Source organism: Littorina saxatilis, unplaced genomic scaffold (genome assembly GCF_037325665.1).
Source record: "Littorina saxatilis isolate snail1 unplaced genomic scaffold, US_GU_Lsax_2.0 scaffold_423, whole genome shotgun sequence".
NCBI classification, from domain to species: domain Eukaryota; kingdom Metazoa; phylum Mollusca; class Gastropoda; order Littorinimorpha; family Littorinidae; genus Littorina; species Littorina saxatilis.
The window spans coordinates 54,969-79,617 of NW_027129422.1; the positions used below are offsets into that span (position 1 = coordinate 54,969).

At 43.1% G+C, this 24,649-nt stretch overlaps 1 protein-coding gene across 1 annotated transcript in view; it reads right to left on the reverse strand.

Annotated features, from left to right (window-relative positions):
- The window catches only part of LOC138957685 (alkylglycerol monooxygenase-like), a 39,580-nt gene extending 16,767 nt beyond the window's left edge, over positions 1–22,813 (reverse strand). The window contains exons 1-4 of the mRNA XM_070328747.1: positions 22,592–22,813; positions 19,999–20,126; positions 3,806–3,957; positions 1,674–1,777 (exon numbers count right to left, since the gene is read on the reverse strand). Coding sequence (XP_070184848.1) covers positions 1,674–1,777; positions 3,806–3,957; positions 19,999–20,126; positions 22,592–22,720 — 513 coding nt within the window. The 5' untranslated portion in view covers positions 22,721–22,813. The remainder of the gene's footprint in view (positions 1–1,673; positions 1,778–3,805; positions 3,958–19,998; positions 20,127–22,591) is intronic.
- Positions 22,814–24,649: the final 1,836 nt, after the last annotated feature.

A 24,649-nucleotide genomic window follows, 5' to 3' on the forward strand; every position in this document is an offset into this window, starting at 1 on the left:
CCCTTCAGTGTGTCAAAGGGCGCATTGAGATTACGTACCACTGCACCCACCAAATGTACACTTTACATCGGATTACACACACACATACAGAGATAACATGATATAGCGGCTAATTCTCAGATGGCACCATATTGCACCATTTTGCATCTTTGGTCAAAACGTGTACAGCCCTCTTTCCTGGGCGCTTCTTGCCTTCATGCAATTTAATGTCCCATCTGAATTTGGTTGAGGGGGACAATTAATGTCCCATTGCCTTTTTCTCCCAGACTAAACCCTGGGTTCTCTAGTAGGCGATCTCTGGGGCATTCAGAGTTAAACTTGTCATCTGCGTCTTATAAAAACAAGATGTGATAGTACCTGCTATTCAGACTTGGTCGTGTGACAGACGTTTTCTTCCACACGAGATTACGTTGATTGTCTAACGAAGCCGTCAGGCTGAGTTAGACATCAGCTAATCGAGTGTGGAAGAAAACTCTGTCACACGACCAAGTCGGAATAGCATTTATGTCTCACAGCTTCAACAGAGGAGAGAACAAACACGTTTTGCGTACTCAGGCTTGATAAACCTAAACACAGGAGCAGCCATTGTGGAGAGATCTACTTTTTGACGAAAGTGACCGAACAACTATGAATGACGTCTCGGTATATGTGAATGACGTCAAAGTCATCGTCACAGTCTGTATCTTTTGAAGCATCACAATCTTCATGACGTCTTTCTGTGTCTGCATCCACGAAATGTTTGTTCTTTCCGGAATCTTTGTCATTTATGTTCATAACTCTGTCCTTCTAGATTCAGACTAACAAGTCTCCTGAGCGAGCCACGTTGCAAGGACAGCTAAATTCGCGTATGGAAACACAGAATGCCTACTGTCGTCTGGGATGCCGTTTTCAATATTCTCAGCGTTGAAGAATGTGTAAAGAGAAGAAACGATAACAGCAAGAGAAATAAAAGTCGTGCGTGCATTTTGGGGCTTTTGGAGGGACGATTTCGAGTTTGAATCCGTTCTTGCACATGCTCCAAAGCGTGTAACATACAATCTTGCACACGTTTGCTTTAGTAGTGGCAAAGAAGGAAAGCGTGTGATAGATTTCCTTCAAGCCTTGTGGAATTCCATACAACAGGATATTTTGAGATTCCTTACCGCCATGCAAATACATGAGCAAGAGGATTCCGCACTCAGAATGCGCTTGATTCAAGGGAAGAACTTCATATCCGGTTTATGATGTGTGCAAACAGCAAGCAGTCCAAATTTATACAAGACTTGATGAATGACGTTCATGCACATATGTGCATATAAACACCAATATAGACATACACACTTGCACACAAGCAACCCAACACTCTTCCTCTACATGCTTATATTTATACTTACTTAATTGTGCGCACACACACACACACACACTGTGACATACACACACACACTGTGACACACACACACACACACTGTGACACACACTGTGACACACACACTGTGACACACATACACACACACACACACTGTGACACACACACACACACTGTGACACACACACTACTGTGACACACACACACACTGTGACACACACACACACACACACACTGTGACACACACACACACACACACACACACACACACACTGTGACACACACACACACACACACACACTTTTAAATACACAAGCTGACAATTTACCCAATTCAAATATCTATGAAGCGCAGACTGTCGCAGCGCTGTAGACAAGTTATAGTCCTCTGAACTGTGGTGCGTTTGGTGGCCCGCCCACATTATGTTCACCTCTGAAAACAGGAAACAAGTTCAAACAGATAGTATGTCAAGCGCAAAGATGTTTAAGTACTGTGCAAATATTAAAAGCACATTTTAATCACATTTTATTCTTTTGTATCTTAAATACAAAACAATAAACAAAGAGAGAAAAACATCATTATCATTATCAATATTAAAAGCAAAGTACTAACTTCAAGGAACAGACAGACAAACAGGCAGATAATTGATAGCTATAGATTGATGGACATATGGATGGACAACAGACAGACAAACAGGCAGATAATTGATAGCTATAGATCGATGGACATATGGATGGACAACAGACAGACAAACAGGCAGATAATTGATAGCTATAGATCGATGGACATATGGATGGACAACAGACAGACAAACAGGCAGATAATTGATAGCTATAGATCGATGGACATATGGATGGACAACAGACAGACAAACAGGCAGATAATTGATAGCTATAGATCGATGGACATATGGATGGACAACAGACAGACAAACAGGCAGATAATTGATAGCTATAGATCGATGGACATATGGATGGACAACAGACAGACAAACAGGCAGATAATTGATAGCAATAGATCGATGGACATATGGATGGACAACAGACAGACAAACAGGCAGATAATTGATAGCTATAGATCGATGGACATATGGATGGACAACAGACAGACAAACAGGCAGATACCGTAAAGTACCTTGTAAGCGCCCACCCCCCCTGTGCACCAATTCCGACCCAAAGTAGGGGGTGGGCGCTTACTAGGTACTACACCCTATGCACGAGCAGTTTTCAGTAAGAAATGTGATCTTTGATCTCTTCGTAATCATATCTTCTTTCTTTTTTCATCTTCCATTGTTTTTCTTGTTCGTATTGTCATTAGAAGAGTTTAGGGAGACAAATGTCGTCGCATCCTTTTCTTGTCTATTTTACTTGGCCAAAGACTGTTTTCGGCAGAAAGAGAGAGAGAGAGAGAGAGAGAGAGAGAGAGAGAGAGAGAGAGAGAGAGAGAGAGAGAAATCAGAGAGAGATCACAGAGAGATAGAGAGATCACAGAGAGAGAGAGATCAGAGAGAGAGAGAGAGAGAGATCAGAGAGAGAGAGAGAGAGATCAGAGAGAGAGAGAGCTTCTTCTTTTCCTTTCCGGCCTGGTGACGTAACAGGGTATCGCGATTCTCTCGCCATTCTCGTATCCTTTTTCTATCTACCCCAAACTCACTTGTTGTTTGCGACACATTTCCATTGGCGTTATTAATCAAATAGTCAAGAGCTGACAGCTTAAATGCAACGGTGTACGATTTGATCCGCGGCATCTTGTAATCATTGACTTGCAGGCGTTTGATATGGTTTGCAAGAGCGGAGGGAAATCATTCACAAAACTAGCAGATCAAGTGCGGAATTTTTATTACCCCTGATTTCAATGGTGCAAAGTGGGGGGTGGGCGCTTACAAGGTACTATACCCTATGCACGGTTTTGGACTAAAAGTGGGGGGTGGGCGCTTACTCGATACTGGGCGCTTACAAGGTACTTTACGGTAATTGATAGCTATAGATCGATGGACATATGGATGGACAACAGAAAGACACACACACACGCACACTCACACACACGCACAGACGATTGGAACGACAATGATAGAAGAACACATGCACACACTAGATAATAATACAATAGTCGGATCTGGTGAGGTTTAACGCCCCTTCTTTCTTCCGGCTGGTAACTGGCGCCATGCACCTCGCGGCAAGATCACAAGAGAAAGGAAAAAAACTTGCATTGGTCCCAAATAGCATATCGGTTTGGTAACACTAACACTAACAGTTCGTGTGTAAGTCGTGCATTTTATACGGAAAACAGACAATGGTCGGTTCTGGTGAGGTTCTGCCCCCTCTTTCTTTCGGCTGGTAACTGGCGCCACCTCGCGGCAAGATCACAGGAGTCGATTTTGTCTCGCGTTATCACCCCAGAAGCGCTCATTGATAGACAACAGAAAGACACACCCTCACACACAATACACAGACAATATACCATGACCAAAGCGATGGACCCAGTAGTAACCCAAGTCAGTGGCCAGAAAACAGAGGATCCAAGTCCAAGGACTGTTCCAAGGAAGCTCATACAGACAGAAACGTTGGTAGAACCAGATGTACGCTGCCAATTCTGTTCCTCGCATCAGCAATCTGTCCAATGAAAAACAGGTTTATATTTAATATGCACATCACTCAGTTACAAGGTGCTTCTTGAACCTCAATCTCTTCGAATTACAACTTGGTGAAATCTCTGACATCAAAGTGAACAAGAAATTCCTCCGAGGTAGGAAAAACACCCCCGTTGGTCAAAGGGAAATAACCATTCTCACTGCCACCAACTGAGAAGGTTATTTCCCTTTGACCATTAATATGTGCCTCTATAAGTCCTTGTAGAATCTTAATCCACCAATAACTCCCTAACCGTGTGTTTGACTGGTCCCAATTTTTGTAAGGACCGTCTCAGGAATGTATAGAACCTGTTCACCAAGTTTGGTGACGATCGGTCCGTTCATTCTTGAGATCTATATGCGAACACAAACAAACAAACAAACACATTAATATGTGCCTCTATAAGTCCTTGTAGAATCTTAATCCACCAATAACTCCCTAACCGTGTGTTTGACTGGTCCCAATTTTTGTAAGGACCGTCTCAGGAATGTATAGAACCTGTTCACCAAGTTTGGTGACGATCGGTCCGTTCATTCTTGAGATCTATATGCGAACACAAACAAACAAACACATCGAGCGAAACCTATACACACCCCTATACCGGGGGTGTAAATAGAGTGCAAAAAGATGCCACAATAGGAGTTATAGCATTGCATGCAAGTTCTCAAAATTCCTATTGCTGAAAAAATAAAATGTTTTGAGAATAATTTTTTTTCCAGCGACGTGGTCATCATGAGCAGTACAGAGAACTAGAACATTACTCCTGAGGTCCCTTCCAGGCTGAACTTAATATACACATGTGTGAAGATATAAATGGGTTGAAGTTAATTATCACCTTTAATTGGTAAGTCTCACAGAGGTTACAACACGAGTGGTTTTTTATATGGCTTGTATTTCAGTCAAGACCCAGCGGATGAATATCAAGGGACTCACAAGCCTCTGGCGAGTATGAAATTTTTTTTTCATTGCCACTTGAAATGTTTTGTTAGGCTTTTCTTTTCCTTGATTTTGTTATATATATATCTATATAGTATATGTGCTTGCCCTTGAGTAGCTGTAAGATTCTGTGATGGCTTATATAAATTCTGGAGGATGTAATTTTGGTGCTATAAAGAACCGACGCGCTCACAAAACAAAACGAACACTAGAATTGGAAAATTAATTAAAGTTTATTGTGAATATGGTCATACTTGTCGATGTCATAGTAATTCGGAATCAGCTCATAATATCAATATATAAAAGGCTAAACATAAATCTATGGAGAGGCTAAGTAACCTATATCGGAGCGTGGCGGAAAAACTAATCTAAGTTTAGAAAGTGAATTAAAGCTAAAATGTGAAGTAGAAAGGACTAGTTTGAGTGAGAGTGCAGAACAGTAGAGTGTGAAGCGTGGAGCATGGAGCGAGAAGCGCGGAGCGAGAAGCGAGAAGCGTGAAGCGAGAAGCGCGGAGCGGTGAGCGGGAAGCGCGGAGCGGTGAGCGAGAAGCGCGGAGCGGTGAGCGGGAAGCGCGGAGCGGTGAGCGAGAAGCGCGGAGCGAGAAGCGCGGAGCGATGGAAACTGATAGAAAGAAAAAACTAAACTTAGAATTCGAAACATCAAACTAAACATCAAAGGTGTCCTAAAAACATAAACATCAAAGATGGACGACAAAATGGCGGCCGAAACAAGATGGCGGCAAATCAATAAAAAATCACCAAGACAAAAATATGTTAGAAAAACCCTTCATAGAATAAACGTAGGACACAGAAACGGAAAGAAGACAAAGAAACGGACAGAAGACACAGAGACGGAAAGAAGACAAAGAAACGAACAGAAGACAAAGAAACGGACAGAAGACACAGAAACGGACAGAAGACAGAAGACAAAGATTCAAAACTAAAATTACACGAATTCGGTAAATAAAGAAACATAGTCAGAAATGGATACTCGCCTTTGACAGCATCAATAATCTAAAACAGACTCAAGGCGAGCAACTGAACCTGAACTACAAAATAACTTAAAAACAAAACTGGAGGCTGGCAGAAAACACTGGGCCCCGGAACAGAGCAAAAAAAATCTATCTATCCTAAAACATCTTGTTCCGTGAACGGCTTCCCAGTAAGTGACGACGAATACAGGCTATCCACCACAGAGGTGAACTAAAAATACTGCGCGTTACTACAATATTACTGTTGCAAAACATGCGTCCCGTGCTCTCCGGGGAAAACTCCATAGGCTGTCCAGCGTGAGCCATACAGGCACATGAAATTAATATCAGAAAAACGCCGGCCACACTACCTTGTTTATAAATTAGTTCGTTACAATATTTAACGTCATTAAAACAAAACAAAGTTCGTACCAGGGCGCTCATACTTAATAAAGAAAAACTAGAGGATAAAGAGCAAGCTAGACCCGCACGCGAACCTACAGAGGTGGCTGCAAAATGGGAACAAATAGGGACAAAAGTGAAATAAGATAATAAAAGTGAAAGAACAAAAAGGGGAAGCCACCACCACGGAAAGTCGCATGCGAGTCAAGCTAAAAGCATGACTAAAAAACACAAGCAAAACAAAAAGAATCTAAATACACAGAAGGCTCCTTAGCAGGGGCATTCACATTCCCCCCTCGAAGACATCTTAGTCTTTACAAAAGTCAACATAAAAAATCAACAAAAATCATCGAATACATGCGTGGTTCAAAAACAAAATCCGAAACATTACAGAATCCTTTTGGCATTATCCAAAACGTAGCTGTTCGAAACGCACTCTCATACGTGGTTCAAAATACAAAAATCCGAAACGTTACAGAATCCTTTTGGCATTATCCAAAACGTAGCTGTTCGAAACGCACTCTCTATGAGTCTCAATCTAAAAATCACACGTGTTCTTTCAACAAATGTAACATCATATTTCGTCAGTCCGTCACTGTCAACATATCGTGTCAACATTATTCTTACACCTTTACATAACCCGCAACTCAGTATGAAAGACTGTAGTCGCAACCTACAAAATACAAAAGAAAAACATCTTCAGTCGTCTTAATCATAAGCACAGGCATCCGCACGCGGGAAGGACTAAACAAACCGATTCATTAAGCGCTTGCCTCTGTCAAGAGCTTTCGTTCCAAAATGCGGAACCAAAAACATATATACAAATGGAGAGAAATCACAAAGTCACAAAATATTTGCATTAAGACGAAATTTTCTCCCCAAATCAAAACAGCGCCACCTGTCAAAAAGGCGAACGGATTACGTCAGACCAAAACATATACAAACGGTCTGTCGAAACAGCAAAGTTCACTGGAAAAGTCATTGGGTGTCCGGGTCTGCCTTCACCAGCACGGTCAGCTTAGAGATGGGGCGCCAGTAGTAGAAAGTGGAATGGCTCGTCTTCGAGGTGACCTTGACAGTCTTCAGCTTGCAGGTTCGCACGAGTCCATCGTCGCTGGGGCGAACCTCCGTCACGAGTCCAAGAGGCCAATCTGCTCTGCATACGGCTTCGTCACGTAGCACGACGACATCTCCGACAGCAACGTTTCGTTTGGGAAGAAGCCACTTTCTTCTTCGTCGTGGTCGTCTTCGTTGTGGTCTTCTTTGTACTAGTCTTCTTTGTACTGGTCTTCTTCGTCGTGGTCTTCTTCGTCGTTGTCTTCTTCGTTGTGGTCTTCTTCGTACTGGTCTTCTTCGTAGTGGTCTTCTTCGTAGTGGTCTTCTCAAAATCCTTTCCATGGCATGGAGGGGGTCGGAGATGCTGGGTTCGGCGAGTGTCGTGCGGTATACGGAAGCGACTGATTCACCTTCGTACTCGCTGAGACAATGCTGTTCTGTTAGAGACACGTGCATCACGTCATGGACAGACTGTTTTGGCGACACTTGTCCCAGTATCGTCCAACCCAACGGTGTGAGAACGGCGTATGGGTCTCCCTTGATGACTCTCTCTGGCATGAATAGCTCTGCATGATCGTAGCCAATCAACAACCCGGGAGTGCAGCCTTCGAGCAACGGGGGAATCTCGCTGGCAATATGACTCAAATGCTTGATGTTACGAGCGGTCTCTGATGTTGGTATGTTCTCAGTGTCATTGGTGAGATGGTCCGTCGTGTAGAGCGTTTTCAGGTTGTGGGAAACATTGGAGTTGAGGGCCTTGACACACAATCCGGTCACTCTCTGACATTCGATATGAGTGTTCTGAGAAGTCATAGTGTTCAGCCTCAATGACGCTGGCTCAGAATGAGTGTTCAGCTTGTCACTCAAAGATTCAGTAACGAAGGAGATGCAAGACATGGTGTCAAGCAGCGCGTATGTCGTATGCTCTACCGTGGGATTCTCTTTCGTCGAAACTCTGACCGGAACAATCATGGTAGCTCTGACTGGTCTGTCTGACTTGTTGGTCGTCGCGAATGCTGATCCAGAGGCAGAAACACGGGCATCTTGACTGATACAGACAAACCTTGAAGAATCTGGCGGTCCCCGTGCATTCCGTTGCTGATTGGGAATCTTCTTCCTGTAGCTAGGCGCTCCATGCAGCATAGTGAGATGTGGGCCTTGGCACTTGTCACATATCGCCCTAGTAGTGCAGTCTACACTTCTATGGTCAGTCTTTCTGGCACAGGAAAAGCACAAGGACGCTTCGTACAAGAAGTGTTTCCTGTCCTCAACGGGAATCTCATCGAACCTCTGGCATCTGAGTAGAGGATGAGAAGAAGAGCTGGTCGGAAAACGAACGGTACAAAAGGGACAGACTTCGTCGCAGTTCGTACTCAGGACAGTTTTAGCGTGGTGCTGACATCTGTCACACTCTTGACATGCAGATGTAGTAGAACAATCCGTACTGTACGATGTTTTCTTGGGGACTGCTGAACTGGCGGTCTGTGAGGTGGAAGAGGCGGCAGATTTGCTGGAGGAGAAAAGGGGCTCGCAAAGGATGTCTGCCTCTGTCTTGATGAAAGCTGACAACTCCTCAAAGGTAGGGTAGCGTTTCTTCTCGTTCTTGGTCTTGTTTACTTTCCGCACCCAGTTTCTCACCAACCAATCTGGAAGCTTGCTCATGAGTGTCTTGTGATAGGCTTGGTCTTCCAGATTCTGTAGCTGGCCTATCACTCGGCTAGCCACAAGGCATTGTCCAAGAAAGTCCGAGAAGGCGCGGAGAGCTTGTCCATCTTTGGGTTTGATAACCGGCCATGCATCTAGTTTCTCTCGGAAGGCTCTGGCAACGACGAAAGAACTGCCGAACCTTTCCTCCAACGTCTGAAGGGCCTGCTGATAGGCCTGGGCATCCCTGATCAGAAAGAGTCCCTTGACCGCATCCTTCGCCGGACCGTCCAAGTACTTCTCCAAGTAGAGGAGCTTTTCCTCTGCAGAAACGCCCTGCCGCTCAATCAAAAGAGTGAATGAGGACCTCCAGAGAGGGTACGTCAAAGGATCTCCTGAAAACGTAGTGGGCTCCTGCGTCGGTAACCTGTTGATCAGGAGAGCCTCAGCTAGAGTACGAGCTAGGGCAGAACCCTCGGAGAGCGCTGGCTGGCCTTGCATCTGAGGAAGGTATGCATCTTGCCCGTAGTAGACGTCTGAAGGGCTCGTGACCGGAGTCTCTTGAAAACCATGCTGTGTGTAGTCAGTGTCAGGAGCAAAGCTTGCAGCGTGGTCATATTGCTGCGTTTGCATGGGAGGATGCATGACAGAAGGCCCATATGCAAAGCTTGGCACATAGGTCGGAGACTCTCGGGAGGTCATGGCAGGAAAAGGACCAGGGAAAGGCCCGGGAAAAGGTCTCGCTGATGGATTGAGGGATTTGTGAGGGAAACGGGAAGGCGCGTAGATCTGGCGAGGACGATCTTCGTGGCTTGGAATCTCAGCTTTGACAAACTGAGGCCGAAAGGAGGTCGCGAATTGGCCTCCGACTCTTGTCGTCATCGTGGTGGCTGTAGTCATCGTCGTAGTGGTAGGAGCCGTGGCTGTGACTGCTGCTGGAAGTGGGTGAAAAGCGGAGACAGGTTGGGCAAGGGTCCTGGAGATGCCTCGAAGAGTGTCGCGGATATCCTCGGCGGCCGACTGGAGATGCGAAGGGGCATAAGCCCTGACCTCCGTGGGCTGCTGAAGTGGCGGGAGTCCAGGCTTGGCTGCCGCAGGCTGATGTTGCCCAGAGACGAGGGTGTTGGCTGCCGGCTGGTGACGCGGGCGGGCGTAGGTGTCGGCTGTCGCAGGCTTATATGTATCTTGTGTGTGCTGTGTGTGCCTATCATACCCTACCGCCACATCTCCTATGCTCTCTGAGTGTGTACCTACATGCAGGGGGTTGTGAGTACCTAGGTACCTATCAATGGGGCTGTCACGAGGTAGTTGGGGCATGAATCTTTCTCTAGCCCTTTGCTGGTCTTCTATGTCAGTTTTAATGATCTTAAAAACGTCATGCTCTTCTTGCATCTTGCCTTCTCTCTCCACCCTCTCTAGTGCAGCCTTAACTTCCTTTTCTTTTTTCTTCAAAGCTAACCTTTCATCTTGAGCTTCTCTCTCTAAACGAGCACACTCTCTTTCCAACTCTCTTTCCATCTCTGCCTTCTTCTCAGCAGCCAAAGCTATAGACCTCTCCAACTCTCTTTCCAACTCTGCCTTCTTCTCTGCTGCCAAAGCTTTAGACCTAGAAGCCTTCTCCTCTAAAAGCAAAAGAGTCTCTTCTTGTCTAGCCCTTTCATCTGCGACCATTTGCTGGGACCTAAATCTCGCTGCGCTAACCGCCAAAGAAGCATCTAGAGAAACCTCTCTAGCACCTCCAGAAGCGACTGTGGAAGTCAAGTCCGAGCTGGAGGCGTACGGGTCTAACTTGGGAAAGAGTCTGTGATATTGTTCTTTGAGCGTCTCCGTTTGCATGTGCATATCGCTCAGATCCTCTTCTATAGCTACATCACTTTCAGCCACTTGACAAAGCCTCGAGTTCGCTACATTCAGCTCGTTTAGGCGCTCACAGAGGGTTATTTTTTGAGCTTTAAGGACTCTCCTTAGGTCTGGTGTTTCCCTAAAGGCTGTGCACAACTCGCTGATCGTATTCTTATGAGCTCGGCTTAGGGCCCAGTACTTGTCTGACAGTTCCCTCACCTCAGCATTAAGTCTAGCCCTAACAATGGCGGGGCCTCTTTCTTCTCTACTTCGTTGAGCGAGATGCTCTGCACTTGCAGCCTGTTGGGAGGGCTCAGTTCCTAAACCTTCCTGTGTAGGAGAATGTTCAGCTTGAGAGGGAAAGTTATCTGAATTCAAAGTGTCTTGGGTCTGAGAGGGTTCAACTAGAGGCTCGCCCTGAGCGCCATCATGGTCGCCTTCATTCTTACGACTATCAGTGTCCGAAGCAAAATGTTCATCCCTTTCTAACTTCAAAGTGTAAGGGGATAGCTCGGCACTCTCATGAGAAGGTAATTTCTCATCCATACTTTAAGTCAAGTGAAAACGTAGAGGTTAACAAAGACTTGCGAAATATAGAGAAACAAAATTCAAAACGGCACACCTCGGGTCACTCACTAGAGGGGAAGAAAATACGAAGTACGAAGTGTGCAATGCTATGGTCAACAAACCTAAAATAATGCCTAAGTTGCTCTGCTCTGGGCCCGACAAATAAATTAAAATATTGTTCGCTAGATGCGAAACACAGTTCCTTTAAGACAAAAGGTTCATGATCTCTTCACAAGATTCGTAAGGATAAGAAGTTCAAAAGTCAGTGGCCCTAATCACAGGCCAACAAAAGTTCATAAAGTTCTTTCTCGAAAACAATCCAAAATGTTCCAAAAAATATCAAAGTTTCCACTGTGCTTGCCCTTGAGTAGCTGTAAGATTCTGTGATGGCTTATATAAATTCTGGAGGATGTAATTTTGGTGCTATAAAGAACCGACGCGCTCACAAAACAAAACGAACACTAGAATTGGAAAATTAATTAAAGTTTATTGTGAATATGGTCATACTTGTCGATGTCATAGTAATTCGGAATCAGCTCATAATATCAATATATAAAAGGCTAAACATAAATCTATGGAGAGGCTAAGTAACCTATATCGGAGCGTGGCGGAAAAACTAATCTAAGTTTAGAAAGTGAATTAAAGCTAAAATGTGAAGTAGAAAGGACTAGTTTGAGTGAGAGTGCAGAACAGTAGAGTGTGAAGCGTGGAGCATGGAGCGAGAAGCGCGGAGCGGTGAGCGAGAAGCGCGGAGCGGTGAGCGAGAAGCGCGGGGCGAGAAGCGCGGAGCGAGAAGCGCGGAGCGGTGAGCGAGAAGCGCGGAGCGAGAAGCGCGGAGCGGTGGAAACTGATAGAAAGAAAAAACTAAACTTAGAATTCGAAACATCAAACTAAACATCAAAGGTGTCCTAAAAACATAAACATCAAAGATGGACGACAAAATGGCGGCCGAAACAAGATGGCGGCAAATCAATAAAAAATCACCAAGACAAAAATATGTTAGAAAAACCCTACATAGAATAAACGTAGGACACAGAAACGGAAAGAAGACAAAGAAACGGACAGAAGACACAGAGACGGAAAGAAGACACAGAAACGGACAGAAGACAAAGAAACGGACAGAAGACACAGAAACGGACAGAAGACACAGAAACGGACAGAAGACAAAGATTCAAAACTAAAATTACACGAATTCGGTAAATAAAGAAACATAGTCAGAAATGGATACTCGCCTTTGACAGCATCAATAATCTAAAACAGACTCAAGGCGAGCAACTGAACCTGAACTACAAAATAACTTAAAAACAAAACTGGAGGCTGGCAGAAAACACTGGGCCCCGGAACAGAGCAAAAAAAATCTATCTATCCTAAAACATCTTGTTCCGTGAACGGCTTCCCAGTAAGTGACGACGAATACAGGCTATCCACCACAGAGGTGAACTAAAAATACTGCGCGTTACTACAATATTACTGTTGCAAAACATGCGTCCCGTGCTCTCCGGGGAAAACTCCATAGGCTGTCCAGCGTGAGCCATACAGGCACATGAAATTAATATCAGAAAAACGCCGGCCACACTACCTTGTTTATAAATTAGTTCGTTACAATATTTAACGTCATTAAAACAAAACAAAGTTCGTACCAGGGCGCTCATACTTAATAAAGAAAAACTAGAGGATAAAGAGCAAGCTAGACCCGCACGCGAACCTACAGAGGTGGCTACAAAATGGGAACAAATAGGGACAAAAGTGAAATAAGATAATAAAAGTGAAAGAACAAAAAGGGGAAGCCACCACCACGGAAAGTCGCATGCGAGTCAAGCTAAAAGCATGACTAAAAAACACAAGCAAAACAAAAAGAATCTAAATACACAGAAGGCTCCTTAGCAGGGGCATTCACATACGACTTGTGTCTGTGTGTGTGGGTGTGTGTGTGTGTGTGTGTGTGTGTGTGTGTGTTTGCGATGCACGGCCAAAGTTCTCGATGGATCTGCTTCAAATTTGGTGGGCATATATTCAGGTAGACCCCGGACACAACCTGGTCGATGAGAATTTTCAACACGGGCTCCCAGCGTGCAGCGCTGAACCGATTTCGGTTTTACTATTCATCTTCCCAGATCCATTCCCAGTAACTCTTCCTTATCTTCTCCAGTGTTTTGCGTTTATCTCCCTTCCTTCGTGTGGCGTCAATCCATAGTCCCGTTACTATTTTTAGAAGGTCACTGTCCACAACGCTTTCATCCCGGCAAAGCCGGATATTCCCGTTACTATTTTTAGAAGGTCACTGTCCACAACGCTTTCATCCCGGCAAAACCGGGTATTCCTCTACTTCTTCCCGGTATTCGGCTCTACTTCTTCCCGGCAAAGCCAGGTATCATTCGGCTCTACTTCTTTCCGGCGAAGCCGGGTACCCGGCGAAGCGGGTATTCATTCTAGTATACGCCCAAGGTTCTCGATGGATCTGTTTCAAATTTGGTGGGCATATTCAGGTAGACCCCGGACACAACCTGCTCGATGAGATATTTCAACACGTGCTCTCAGCGCGCAGCGCTGAACCGATTTTGGTTTTTCTCTGGATTCATTCCCAGTAACTCTTCCTTATCTTCTCCAGTGTTTTCAGCGTTTATCTCCCTTCCTTCGTGTGGCGTCAATCCATATTCCCGTTACTACGTTACTATTTTTAGAATGTCACTGCACTGTCCAGAACGCTTTCATTGCACCCGTAAGTTGTCCTTACTGTAAAAGTGAAAAGGTCGAATCAATTTATAGCCACGCAAAAAATACACTGTCATCTATCTCTATATATTATAGATATAGATATACATATATATACACGGCTTCTCTTTGTGTGTGTGTGTGTTCGTGTGTGTGTGTGGGCAACACCTGTGGATTGTAGAGTTCTGTTTGTGATGTGGTCTGGCGGCTTTGGTGTGTCTGTATGTTCAGGCCTTCCTTCGAGAAGCCATAACAGTTATTCTCACTCCCGTTTGAGTGGACTTCGCCTTCAAAGGTGATTGTGGTGTTTCGGCACTCGGTTACATTTGGCGTCGTCGACAGCGATGGGACTCGACATGAAATGTTCAGGCCACTGAAACATTTTCGTGCTGTTCCCATTCCACCTGGGAGGGACCTAAGCTTGGCGGGTCCATGGTTCGGAACTTTGGGGACAAAGTTCATTCAAAGGGGGTCGAGTGTGACAGGGAGACTACCGTCGCCCTTCATAGCAGACTCTGCAGAGTTGTTCGCCTTAGAAGTTGTGGGCTTTCCTTGCATGTACCCGTAAGTTGTCCTCACTGTAAAAGTGCAAAGGTCGAATCTATTTATCGAAAAATCCACTGTCATCTATCTATATATATATATGTATAGGTTACAACACGAGTGGTTTTTTATATGGCTTGTATTTCAGTCAAGACCCAGCGGATGAATATCATCGGGAGACAGGAGCCTCTGGCGAGTGGCTCTCGATTGATATTCCCGCTGGGTCTTGACTGAAATACAAGCCATATAAAAAACCACGAGTGTTGTAATCTGTATATCCCATTCTACCATCAAACACAAAGTGTAGACTACTAGCGGCACTGTTGCGATCTGTGGAGTGTGAAACAGTGTTGCCAGCGAGACTTGGCCCTTTTGCAACCTTAAACTAAGTGACCGTCGCTGAAAAAATAAAACGAATGAGTGCATCGATAAGTACGCGGTAACACTACTTTCAGACCGTTTAAAAGCTTTAAGTAAAGGTTCATAAGTTGCAAGAAAGTAATGAAGTCGAAAAGAAATCCATTTAGTTGAAGCGCACAATTCTTTTGTTTTGCGTTTCAGGTCGGCGGAACGGGGAAACCGGTTTGGCCCCCATTTGGCTTACTCGATTCAGAATGGATTCCACGTTGTTTTTTTCGAACGTATTATTATACAATTAGGCTTATTGACAGAGAAGCAAATTTTAGGGAACACATATGTAGGTTTAGATTTAACCATTTGCTCCCTATTTGAAATGTATCTACGTGATAAACTGTTTTGCGAGTGTGTTTGCATGAACCTAAACTGGTATGGGTGTGAGGAAAACAGGACCCAAGTCTGTCACCGCCGATTGATTGCATTATGAAAGAATATGACTGGATTACGGAAAAATACACACATGTTAAGTTCTTAGATACCTTCATCGCCAATGTGGACTTACTGCAGAGCCAGGCAAAAGAGTAGACTTGCTCGCAAATACGTGAAACAGCCAAAGGACGCTTCTCGGTAAAAAAAAGTCGTCTGGTACGATGCAAGGGAAGGTACTCGTTTTTTGTTTTGGTTTGCAACCATTGGCATTGTGATCAGTAGTGTTCGACTGTTCAAACTAGTGTTATGCACGGGTTAATAAAACTGCGGATAAAACTCTTTAGCAGCAAAGCAATTAAGAGTGTATTACAATCTACCTTTAAGCATATTTCTGATTGGATTAAGGTTGTGCCAGCTTAAACTCTAGTTTTTATCTGTGTGCTGTCCGGGTGCAAGGGAGACTACTCTTTTGTTTTGGTTTTTGTTCTTGTAAACCGGTCTGCAGTAGACAGGGACACGGAGAAACAGTATTGAGGCGAGGGAACACATTTTCTTTCTGTTGTGTTGCATATTCTTTTTTTGGATTATTCCTATGGTAGCGATGCTTGTCTGCAGTAGACAGGGACACGGAGAAACAGTATTGAGGCGAGGGAACGCATTTTATTTCTGTTGTGTTGCATATTCTTTTTTTGGATTATTCCTATGGTAGCGATGCTTGTCGACACACGGATAGCAAACAGAGGTTCGATCGTTCGCTAGCATCTGTGTATCTTGTAAGCTGAATGTTCGTTTGTTTCGACCTGCATTGCTTTCATAATGAAAGAAACGTTTGTTTATTGCATCCCATACATCAGATCAGTTCCGAGATTCATTTTTGCGTGCAACTGATATGGTTTTCTAAGCCGTGCGATACGATTTTGGAACTTCATACAAATGTGTCACATTGTTCGGCGCGAGGTCAAAGGTCGGGAGGAAAGTAGTTCTTTGCCCAAATCGGAATCTGCACTATCATATATTTTTTGGAGTCCATGATGTATTTATTGAGCTATAAAAATACAACATATATACCCATACTGAAGTAACAGAGACAAAGAAGGGAGCTGGTCATGGTATATAGATAGATATATACGGCTTCTGTGTCTGTGTCTGTGTGTGTGTGTGTGGAGGCAACACCTGTGGATTGAAGAGTTCTGTTTGTGATGGGGTCTGGCGGCTTTTGTCTGTCTGTATGTTCAGGCATTTGAGAAGCCATAACAGATAATATAGGGCTTAGAAATAAGCTCTAAAAATTCTCAATCCCGTTTGAGAGGACTTCGCCTTCAAAGGTGATTGTGCTGAACCGCCACGCTGTCTGTCTCTGTCTCGCGATTCCTCTAGTATATCTTTCTTTCTTTATTTGGTGTTTAACGCCGTTTTCAACTGTTCAAGGTTATATCGCGACAGCCTTTAGTATATATATATGTAGGGTAGGATAAAGAAATGTGTGCCCATTCATCAGAGCTTTTGAGTTATGCTCCCTTCTGTTTCTAGCATTGAATTGTTACAGTTTAACTTACAAAGCCAACCTTGACCATCGAAAAGACAACAAGTCGTGTAAGGTGAAATTACTACATTTAGTCAAGCTGTGGAACTCACAGAATGAAATTGAACGTAGTCCGCCGCTAGTGCAAAAGGCAGTGAAAGTGACGAGCCTGTTTGGCGCGGTAGCGGTTGCGCTGTGCTTCATAGCACGCTTTACTGTACCTCTCTTCGTTTTAACTTTCTGAGCGTGTTTTTAATCCAAACATATCATATCTATATGTTTTTGGAATCAGGAACCGACAAGGAATAATATGAAAGTGTTTTTAAATTGATTTCGAAAATTTAATTTTGATCATAATTTTTAATTTTTTTATTTTCAGAGCTTGTTTTTAATCCAAATATAACATATTTATATGTTTTTGGAATAAGAAAATGATGAAGAATAAGATGAATGTAAATTTGGATCGTTTTATAAAAAAAATATTTTTTTTACAATTTTCAGATTTTAAATGACCAAAGTCATTAATTAATTTTTAAGCCACCAAGCTGAAATGCAATACCGAAGTCCGGCCTTCATCGAAGATTGCTTGGCCAAAATTTCAATCAATTTGATTGAAAAATGAGGGTGTGACAGTGCCGCCTCAACTTTTACAAAAAGCCGGATATGACGTCATCAGACATTTATCGAAAAAAAGAAAAAAACGTCCGGGAATATCATACCCAGGAACTCTCATGTCAAATTTCATAAAGATCGGTCCAGTAGTTTGGTCTGAATCGCTCTACACACACACACGCACAGACAGACAGACACACACACCACGACCCTCGTCTCGATTCTCCCTCTACGTTAAAAAATTTAGTCAAAACTTGACTAAATGTAAAAATGTGGGGCACTCCTTCTTTTAATTTTGTGTTTGAACAAAGCAGTTTCACATGCATAGATCTGCTTAATACAGTTGAACCTCCCTTTTAAGACAAATTTAACAAGCTGAGACAATCAGGTCCTTAAAAAAATGGGGGTCTGTCTCATAACGGATGTAAATGTACAGACATATAACTATGAACAGCAAATCTGGAAAAGCATTAAGGTCATAAAAAGAGGCACATCTTATACTGTTCAAAAAAAGAAACGCATAGCTTGTAATATTTGGTTAATTTAGTTATATGGCTACAAGGATATCCACCAAACTGCAGAAAATGTTTATCTGGTCGTCGACCTTTCGTCCATTGCCACAAGTGAGCTCTGCACGTGACGCATGCGTTATCAGTGGCTACAATGTCAAAATTGCTCATTTGGCATGACCACTCGTCATGCTTCAGTGTAATCTCGTGAAACTCGGGGAATATTGAGCTCTCACCATGTCTTCCAAAACCCATAAAAGCGGATTGTTCGCCACAAAGAAATCAGACGACAATTCAGCGACGAAAGATGGCCCGATTGAGCAGAGAAGACCGCCAAATTGCATTGGGTCGTTTACAAGCAGGCCAAAGTCAAAGTGCAATCGCCAGGCACTTCCACGTGTCCCAGAGCACCATCAGTAGACTGTGGGTCAGGTTTCAAGCCACTGGCTCCGTTGCTGACTTGCCACGAGCGGGAAGACCAAGGGCGACAACTGCTGCTCACGACCGCTTCATACGGCTCCGCCACCTCCGGAATCGTTTCCTGTCGGCCTCATCTTCTGTCCAGGCTCTCCCCGGGCCACCCCGATTATCGGACCAGACCGTGCGGAACCGCCTGCATGAAGCTGGTTTGAGAGCTCGCAGACCTCACAGAGGAGCTGTCCTCACCCGCCGCCATCGCCAGAACCGAGTGCAGTGGGGGCAACCAGCACCTTCGCTGGACCGTCCGGAATCACTGGAGACACGTGTGGTTCAGCAACGAGTCCTACTTCCTGCTCCAACGACATGATGGTCGGAGGAGGGTCTACCGGAGAGTAAACGAACGTTACGCGCCCAACTGTGTGGATGAGGCACCCGTTCATGGTGGTGGAGGCGTCATGGTGTGGGGGGCGATCAATACCGCTGGAAGGAGCACCCTGGTGCACGTCCAAGGGCGCATAACTGCCCAGCGATACGTGGAGGAAATTCTGCGCCCACACGCCCTTCCTCTTCTGGCTGACCAGGATGCCATATTCCAGCAGGACAACGCTCGCCCGCACACAGCACGACTCACCACCCAGTTCCTCACCGACCACCATGTCCAGGTGCTTCCCTGGCCATCCATGTCGCCAGACATGAACCCGATAGAACACCTCTGGGATGAATTGGACAGACGTGTGCGCAGGCGAGAAGAAGCGCCGGCAAATCACCGCGATCTATTGCAGGCACTTCAGGAGGAGTGGGACACCATCCCACAGCAAGATATCCGGCATCTGATCCAGTCCATGCCCAGAAGGTGCCGGGCACTTGTTGCTGCTCAAGGCAGTCACACCCCCTACTGACTTGACAGCCTCGGCACCCAATCGTATTGATTGACTGATTGATTTGAAGATGCAAATGAACTGTGTGTGCATTCAACTGTGTCCATACCAAATTTTAAACAAATAATCTAAATATTGGATTTTCTGTTAATTTTTTCGAAAAATAAAACAAATTTGGCAAGTAGCAACTATGCGTTTCTTTTTTTGAACAGTATAAATTGGGTGTGTGGGTGGGGGTTTGGGTTCCCAGAATAGGGTTCCACTGTAAAATGCATTAGGCCCCCCCAAAAAAATTGTCTGTTTCTGGTAACATGGCTAAAAAAAAATAGGGTCGGTAGGTAGGGATTTTTTTAAAAAAAATTTTTTTACCCCAAATGTAGACCAATAAAACTAACTTTAAAAATCGCGCAAAGAGACTGGATTCACTATACATAGAGACAAGACACTCAACACATTTACAAATCGTCAGCGGACTTTCGTTTTCACACGTTTTTGTTGTTCATTTTCTCACCCTGTCAAAAAATAAATAAAAATTTTTGAGTTTGGAAAAAAAAAGTTTAGGGTCGGCGCCGAAATTTAGGGTCGGTCGGGTGACCAGAAACAGAATTTTTTTTTGGCCTTACCCATGAAGCGTGGAGATGACACCATGTGCCATGCTGTTCCAGGCATCGTTGCATCTCATCAGTGACTTGCCCTTTGCCAACATAATCAGGTTCTCCAGGACAACGCTGATCAAAAAGTAGGGAGCTGCCTGCAAAAGACAAAACAACAAAAATGAAAATGTATCCAATAATTGAACTGTAATTATTGCCATTATTTACCCATATCTTAACACATGTCTTTTCTATCTTTGGTACACAACTTTCAATAAAACCAAGTACGTCTGATTCAAAATTGCCAGTTTATATACATGTATAATTTGAATTTTACTTTCTTTTTCTCACAAAAAGAAAAAAAGACTTATTTAAGTTACTACATGTACCATCAAGCACTGTTTATTTTGAACAGTTCTGTCTTCCACTTCAGATGTAACTTATGCCTATACTTTTTCTGTCCAAAAATAATGCCAAACTTGAAAGTATGAGTAATTCTCTGGAAAAAATCTATCCGAAACAACTTTATGGAGCAGCAAAAACGTTTACCAATTATCCCTCAGAATGAATGGGACAGCTTCTAAAAAGAAATCTAACATAAAAACAAAAGAAAGAAAGAAAGAAAAACAAACAGAAAATAGCAACAAAAAAAGCAAAAAAACATGCACAGACAATCAACAAACACAAACATAGCTATAAGTACATGTATGTACATCGGAAAATGGGGGAGGTGGTTGGGTGTGTGTCTGTGGGAACGGGGAGGGCGGTCAATGCATGCATCTTTGTTCAAGGTTTCTCCCTATCCAACAAAAGGGATATATAATATATATGCAGTACCTGCAATGTGTGGACCCTACCATGAGAGGACACCTCCCTTTAAGGACACATTCTCTTGTCCCTTTTTATATTATCTCTACCAAAGTATACCTGTCATGAAAGGCCACCTGCAATGTAGGGACACTTGTGGCTGGTCCCAAGGCTGTCCTTTGATTACAGGTACCACTGTATTATATTAAATGCAGCTGATGCAGGTCGACTGTATTAAGTTCAATCTGTTAATCATTATCAGGGCCTCTTATCTATAGATTACAGCAACCCTACCAGACTATTTACAAAACCGATACAAAGTACACCTGACCCAGGCAAACCTCTGTCCACTAACTTGCATGTCAGATAGTCAAGTGCACATGAACATACCCATGCACCTAGTTCACATGCACTCTGACAGTACAGCTGACCTTGTTTCTTTTTACAACTGGTATAGTGGTATGTCTGTTTATGTACAGTACTAGCTGTACCTGGGTGGGTTTTTTTTTATTTTTTTTAAACCTTTACAGAAATTTCCTGGAACCGTCCTTGATAAATGATAATTTTCTTCTTCTTAAAACATGTGTTTTATTATAACAACACACACACATATATAGATTTACGCACGCGTACGCACAACACACACAGTAGAGAAGTAAAGATTCTTGGCTAGCCTTGAGTGACCTAGACTTGTCCAGCTGAACTTTAGCACTTGACAATGACGCTATCAACAGCATTTGATGCAGTTAAAAGACAGTGACTAAGTAAATAAGACAACACAGAAAGGAGACTAGACTGCCAGGGTCTTCGCGATGGCTCAGAGGATATCTACTGCTTTTCCGCCGTTTTTAACAATTCCTTTCAAGTTTGCTTTTCTAAAAGTACCCCATGACATGTCTCGAATGGCAGCGTACACACTCCGCAATTCCCGTCTCTATATATTCTTCTTCTTCTGCGTTCGTGGGCTGAAACTCCCATGTACACTCGTGTTTTTTGCACGAGTGGAATTTTACGTGTATGACCGTTTTTACCCCGCCATTTAGGCAGCCATACACGCCGCTTTCGGGGGAAGCATGCTGGGTATTTTCGGGTTTCTATAACCCACCAAACTCTGATATGGATTACAGGATCTTTTTCGTGTGCACTTGGTCTTGTGCTTGCGTGTACACACGGGGGTGTTCGGACACCGAGGAGAGTCTGAACACAAAGTTGACTCTGAGAAATAAATCTCTAGCCGAACGTGGGGATGAACTCACGCTGACAGCGGCCAACTGGATACAAATCAGTCCAGAAAAAAACGGTAGGCTGGTCATTGGAACCAGTTAAGAGTTCAAAGTTAAGAGTTCAACTCAGAGTACTGGTTTTATTGTTCTACCAGCAACAAAAATAAACGGTACTTCTAAAACACAACCAGTAGGTCAAATCGGCAGCCAATTTTGTTCCGGTAATTTCTCGTTTCAGCCTGTAAAATACCGGTATAATTACCGGTTAATGCCAATACTGCTTCACTATTTAACAGTGCTCTAGCTCAGTCCACAATCAATCTTGATTAATCATACTCACATAAACAGAATATCACACTAGTGTTTAATTATTTTTCATTCAGTATTTTGTCCCCCTCTTCAGTTAAATACAAGTCAAGTATGAAGCAAGATCGATAGGACAGATATGGGTATTAAAATAACTAAATTCAAGTGTGTGTGTGTGTGTGTGTGTGTGTGTGTGTGTGTGTGTGTGTGTGTGTGTGTGTGTGTGTGTTATCAAACAAAGACTTCCTTTGTTTTGTTCGTCTGCGAGGTGATACTGATCGACTTACCTCGTTCACATACTCGGGAACTTCTTCCAGAGACTCAAAACTTGTTTCATTGGGAGTTACAAGGTAAAACAGACGCCTGTAGGCTGTGACGGGCTTATTAAACCAGATGTCCTGAAGAGCCTCCATCATTTATGACATCAGGAACACAGCGCAAGATAGAGGAGACGTTTGCTTCTCAAGCATCGAGAAAATGAAAGTGATGTTGTTGTCAAGAGGGCAAAGGTCGTGTGCAGTGGAAACAACTCTTTGGTAAAGTGCAAAAGCAGCATCGGAAATAATTCGAATTTAAAATAGTTATTACAAATTAACCGTTATATATACACGCATGCATCCTTATTAATTTTGTGTTTTAACAGTCAATAATTTACTGTTACTACTGCAGGTGGATATTTAATTGGATACTGAAAGAAATAAGGAATTTCAGCAACATCTTTAGTAGTGACAAATATTGTGAACCATACGCAGGCATCCGTATTTGGTACTTGCTTGATATCCGTACAGAGCTTTAGCCTTACTTGTATACCATATGAGAATTGCTAACATTTCTTGAGAGTACTTGCAAAATTTGAAATACAAGGGGATGTCTGGGACAGAAAATAAGTCTTTATTTGAAGAATAAAAATTAAACCATTTAAATTTGTAAAATGTAGCTTGTGATTTTGTGATTAATGTGTAGATAAACATTAGGGTGCATCACATGTATAAACATTGCAGCAGACGAATTTGTTGTTGAGAGATCAATAAGAAATATGTATAGCTATTTTTTTTTTAAATCGCTTCATGCAATATTTGTTTTTTGCAGATTAAACGTTTTTGTTGTCAGAAATTGCCACATTGGTTTAAAAGTATAAGGTCTCTAATTTCATTTATTTACAGAATGGTATGTACTTATTAAAAATGTTGTTCTTATTTTATTTATTTATTTATTTATTAAGGAGATTTCTATAGCGCATAACTAAAAGCACTATGCGCTTTACAATATCACTAGGTATAAGCACACGCAAACATACTCTGATTAAATAGAACTTAGGCTAACAAGACAATACTAAGAACACTAAACATTTGAGTTCATACAAAAATAGAGAATTAAATTAAATACTGGACAAACGATTAAAAAAACCATTATTTGTTTGTTTGTTATTGTTATTTTGTGTGTGTGGTTAATTAGGTTAATTAGGGTACCGTCAAGTAATTAGGGATGTAACTAAGTTTAAAGTCTAAAAACTTAGGGTCTTGTATGAAGTAAATGGATTTTGTAAACTATTGGTTTTTTTCTTACACATGTTTGCATGTTGCCGGGGTGTTACAGAATTAAAGTCATGAAATATGGTTTGTTTTTTACCAGCTTGCATGGGTTATGTTGCCCCCCTCAAGTGCACTGCCTCTGTAAAAATTAAGGTGGCAATTGTGGCAAATGCCTCGCATCTGAAAAGAAGATTAGTGTCGACCCTGTTTTTAAAACCTTCAAAATTTTGAGAAAATCTGGTTTAAAAAGGTCAAGGTCAATTCACAGATGTAATGAACGGAAAATTTGAAAAAATAGGATCTTACAATGGGGGAATTCTTAAGTTATTAAGGCAAGGAGTCTTTGATCAGTGTTGTTCTCAGTATTCGGTCTTTTTTTTTTATTTGATGGACAGTTCTGACCCCTGGCCGGTCGTCTGTCTGATAGTTCTGACCCCTGGCCGGTCGTCTGTCTGATAGTTCTGACAGAAGGTTGTCTGAGTGAGTAAGTTTTTTGTAGCCAGGACATTTTAAGTCCAGGTGTCACGAACTGAAACCGCTGCTGAACAATCCTTCTCATTGCGGTCAATGCGCATGCGCCCATCTTGGACTTAAAAAATGCGACCCTTTGACCGAACAAACCATGGGTTAGGGTTAGGGTTAGGTTGTTCACGACCTGATTAATCTCCCCATGTTATAGCGCATGCGCATTGAACGCAATGAGGATTGTTCAGGCAGAGTTTTCAGTTCGTGACACAGGTTCAACTGACCTATTGTCTGGGAACAACACTGGGTCTTAAAAGGGGGTTCCATTGTACTGTTAATTGTTTGGGC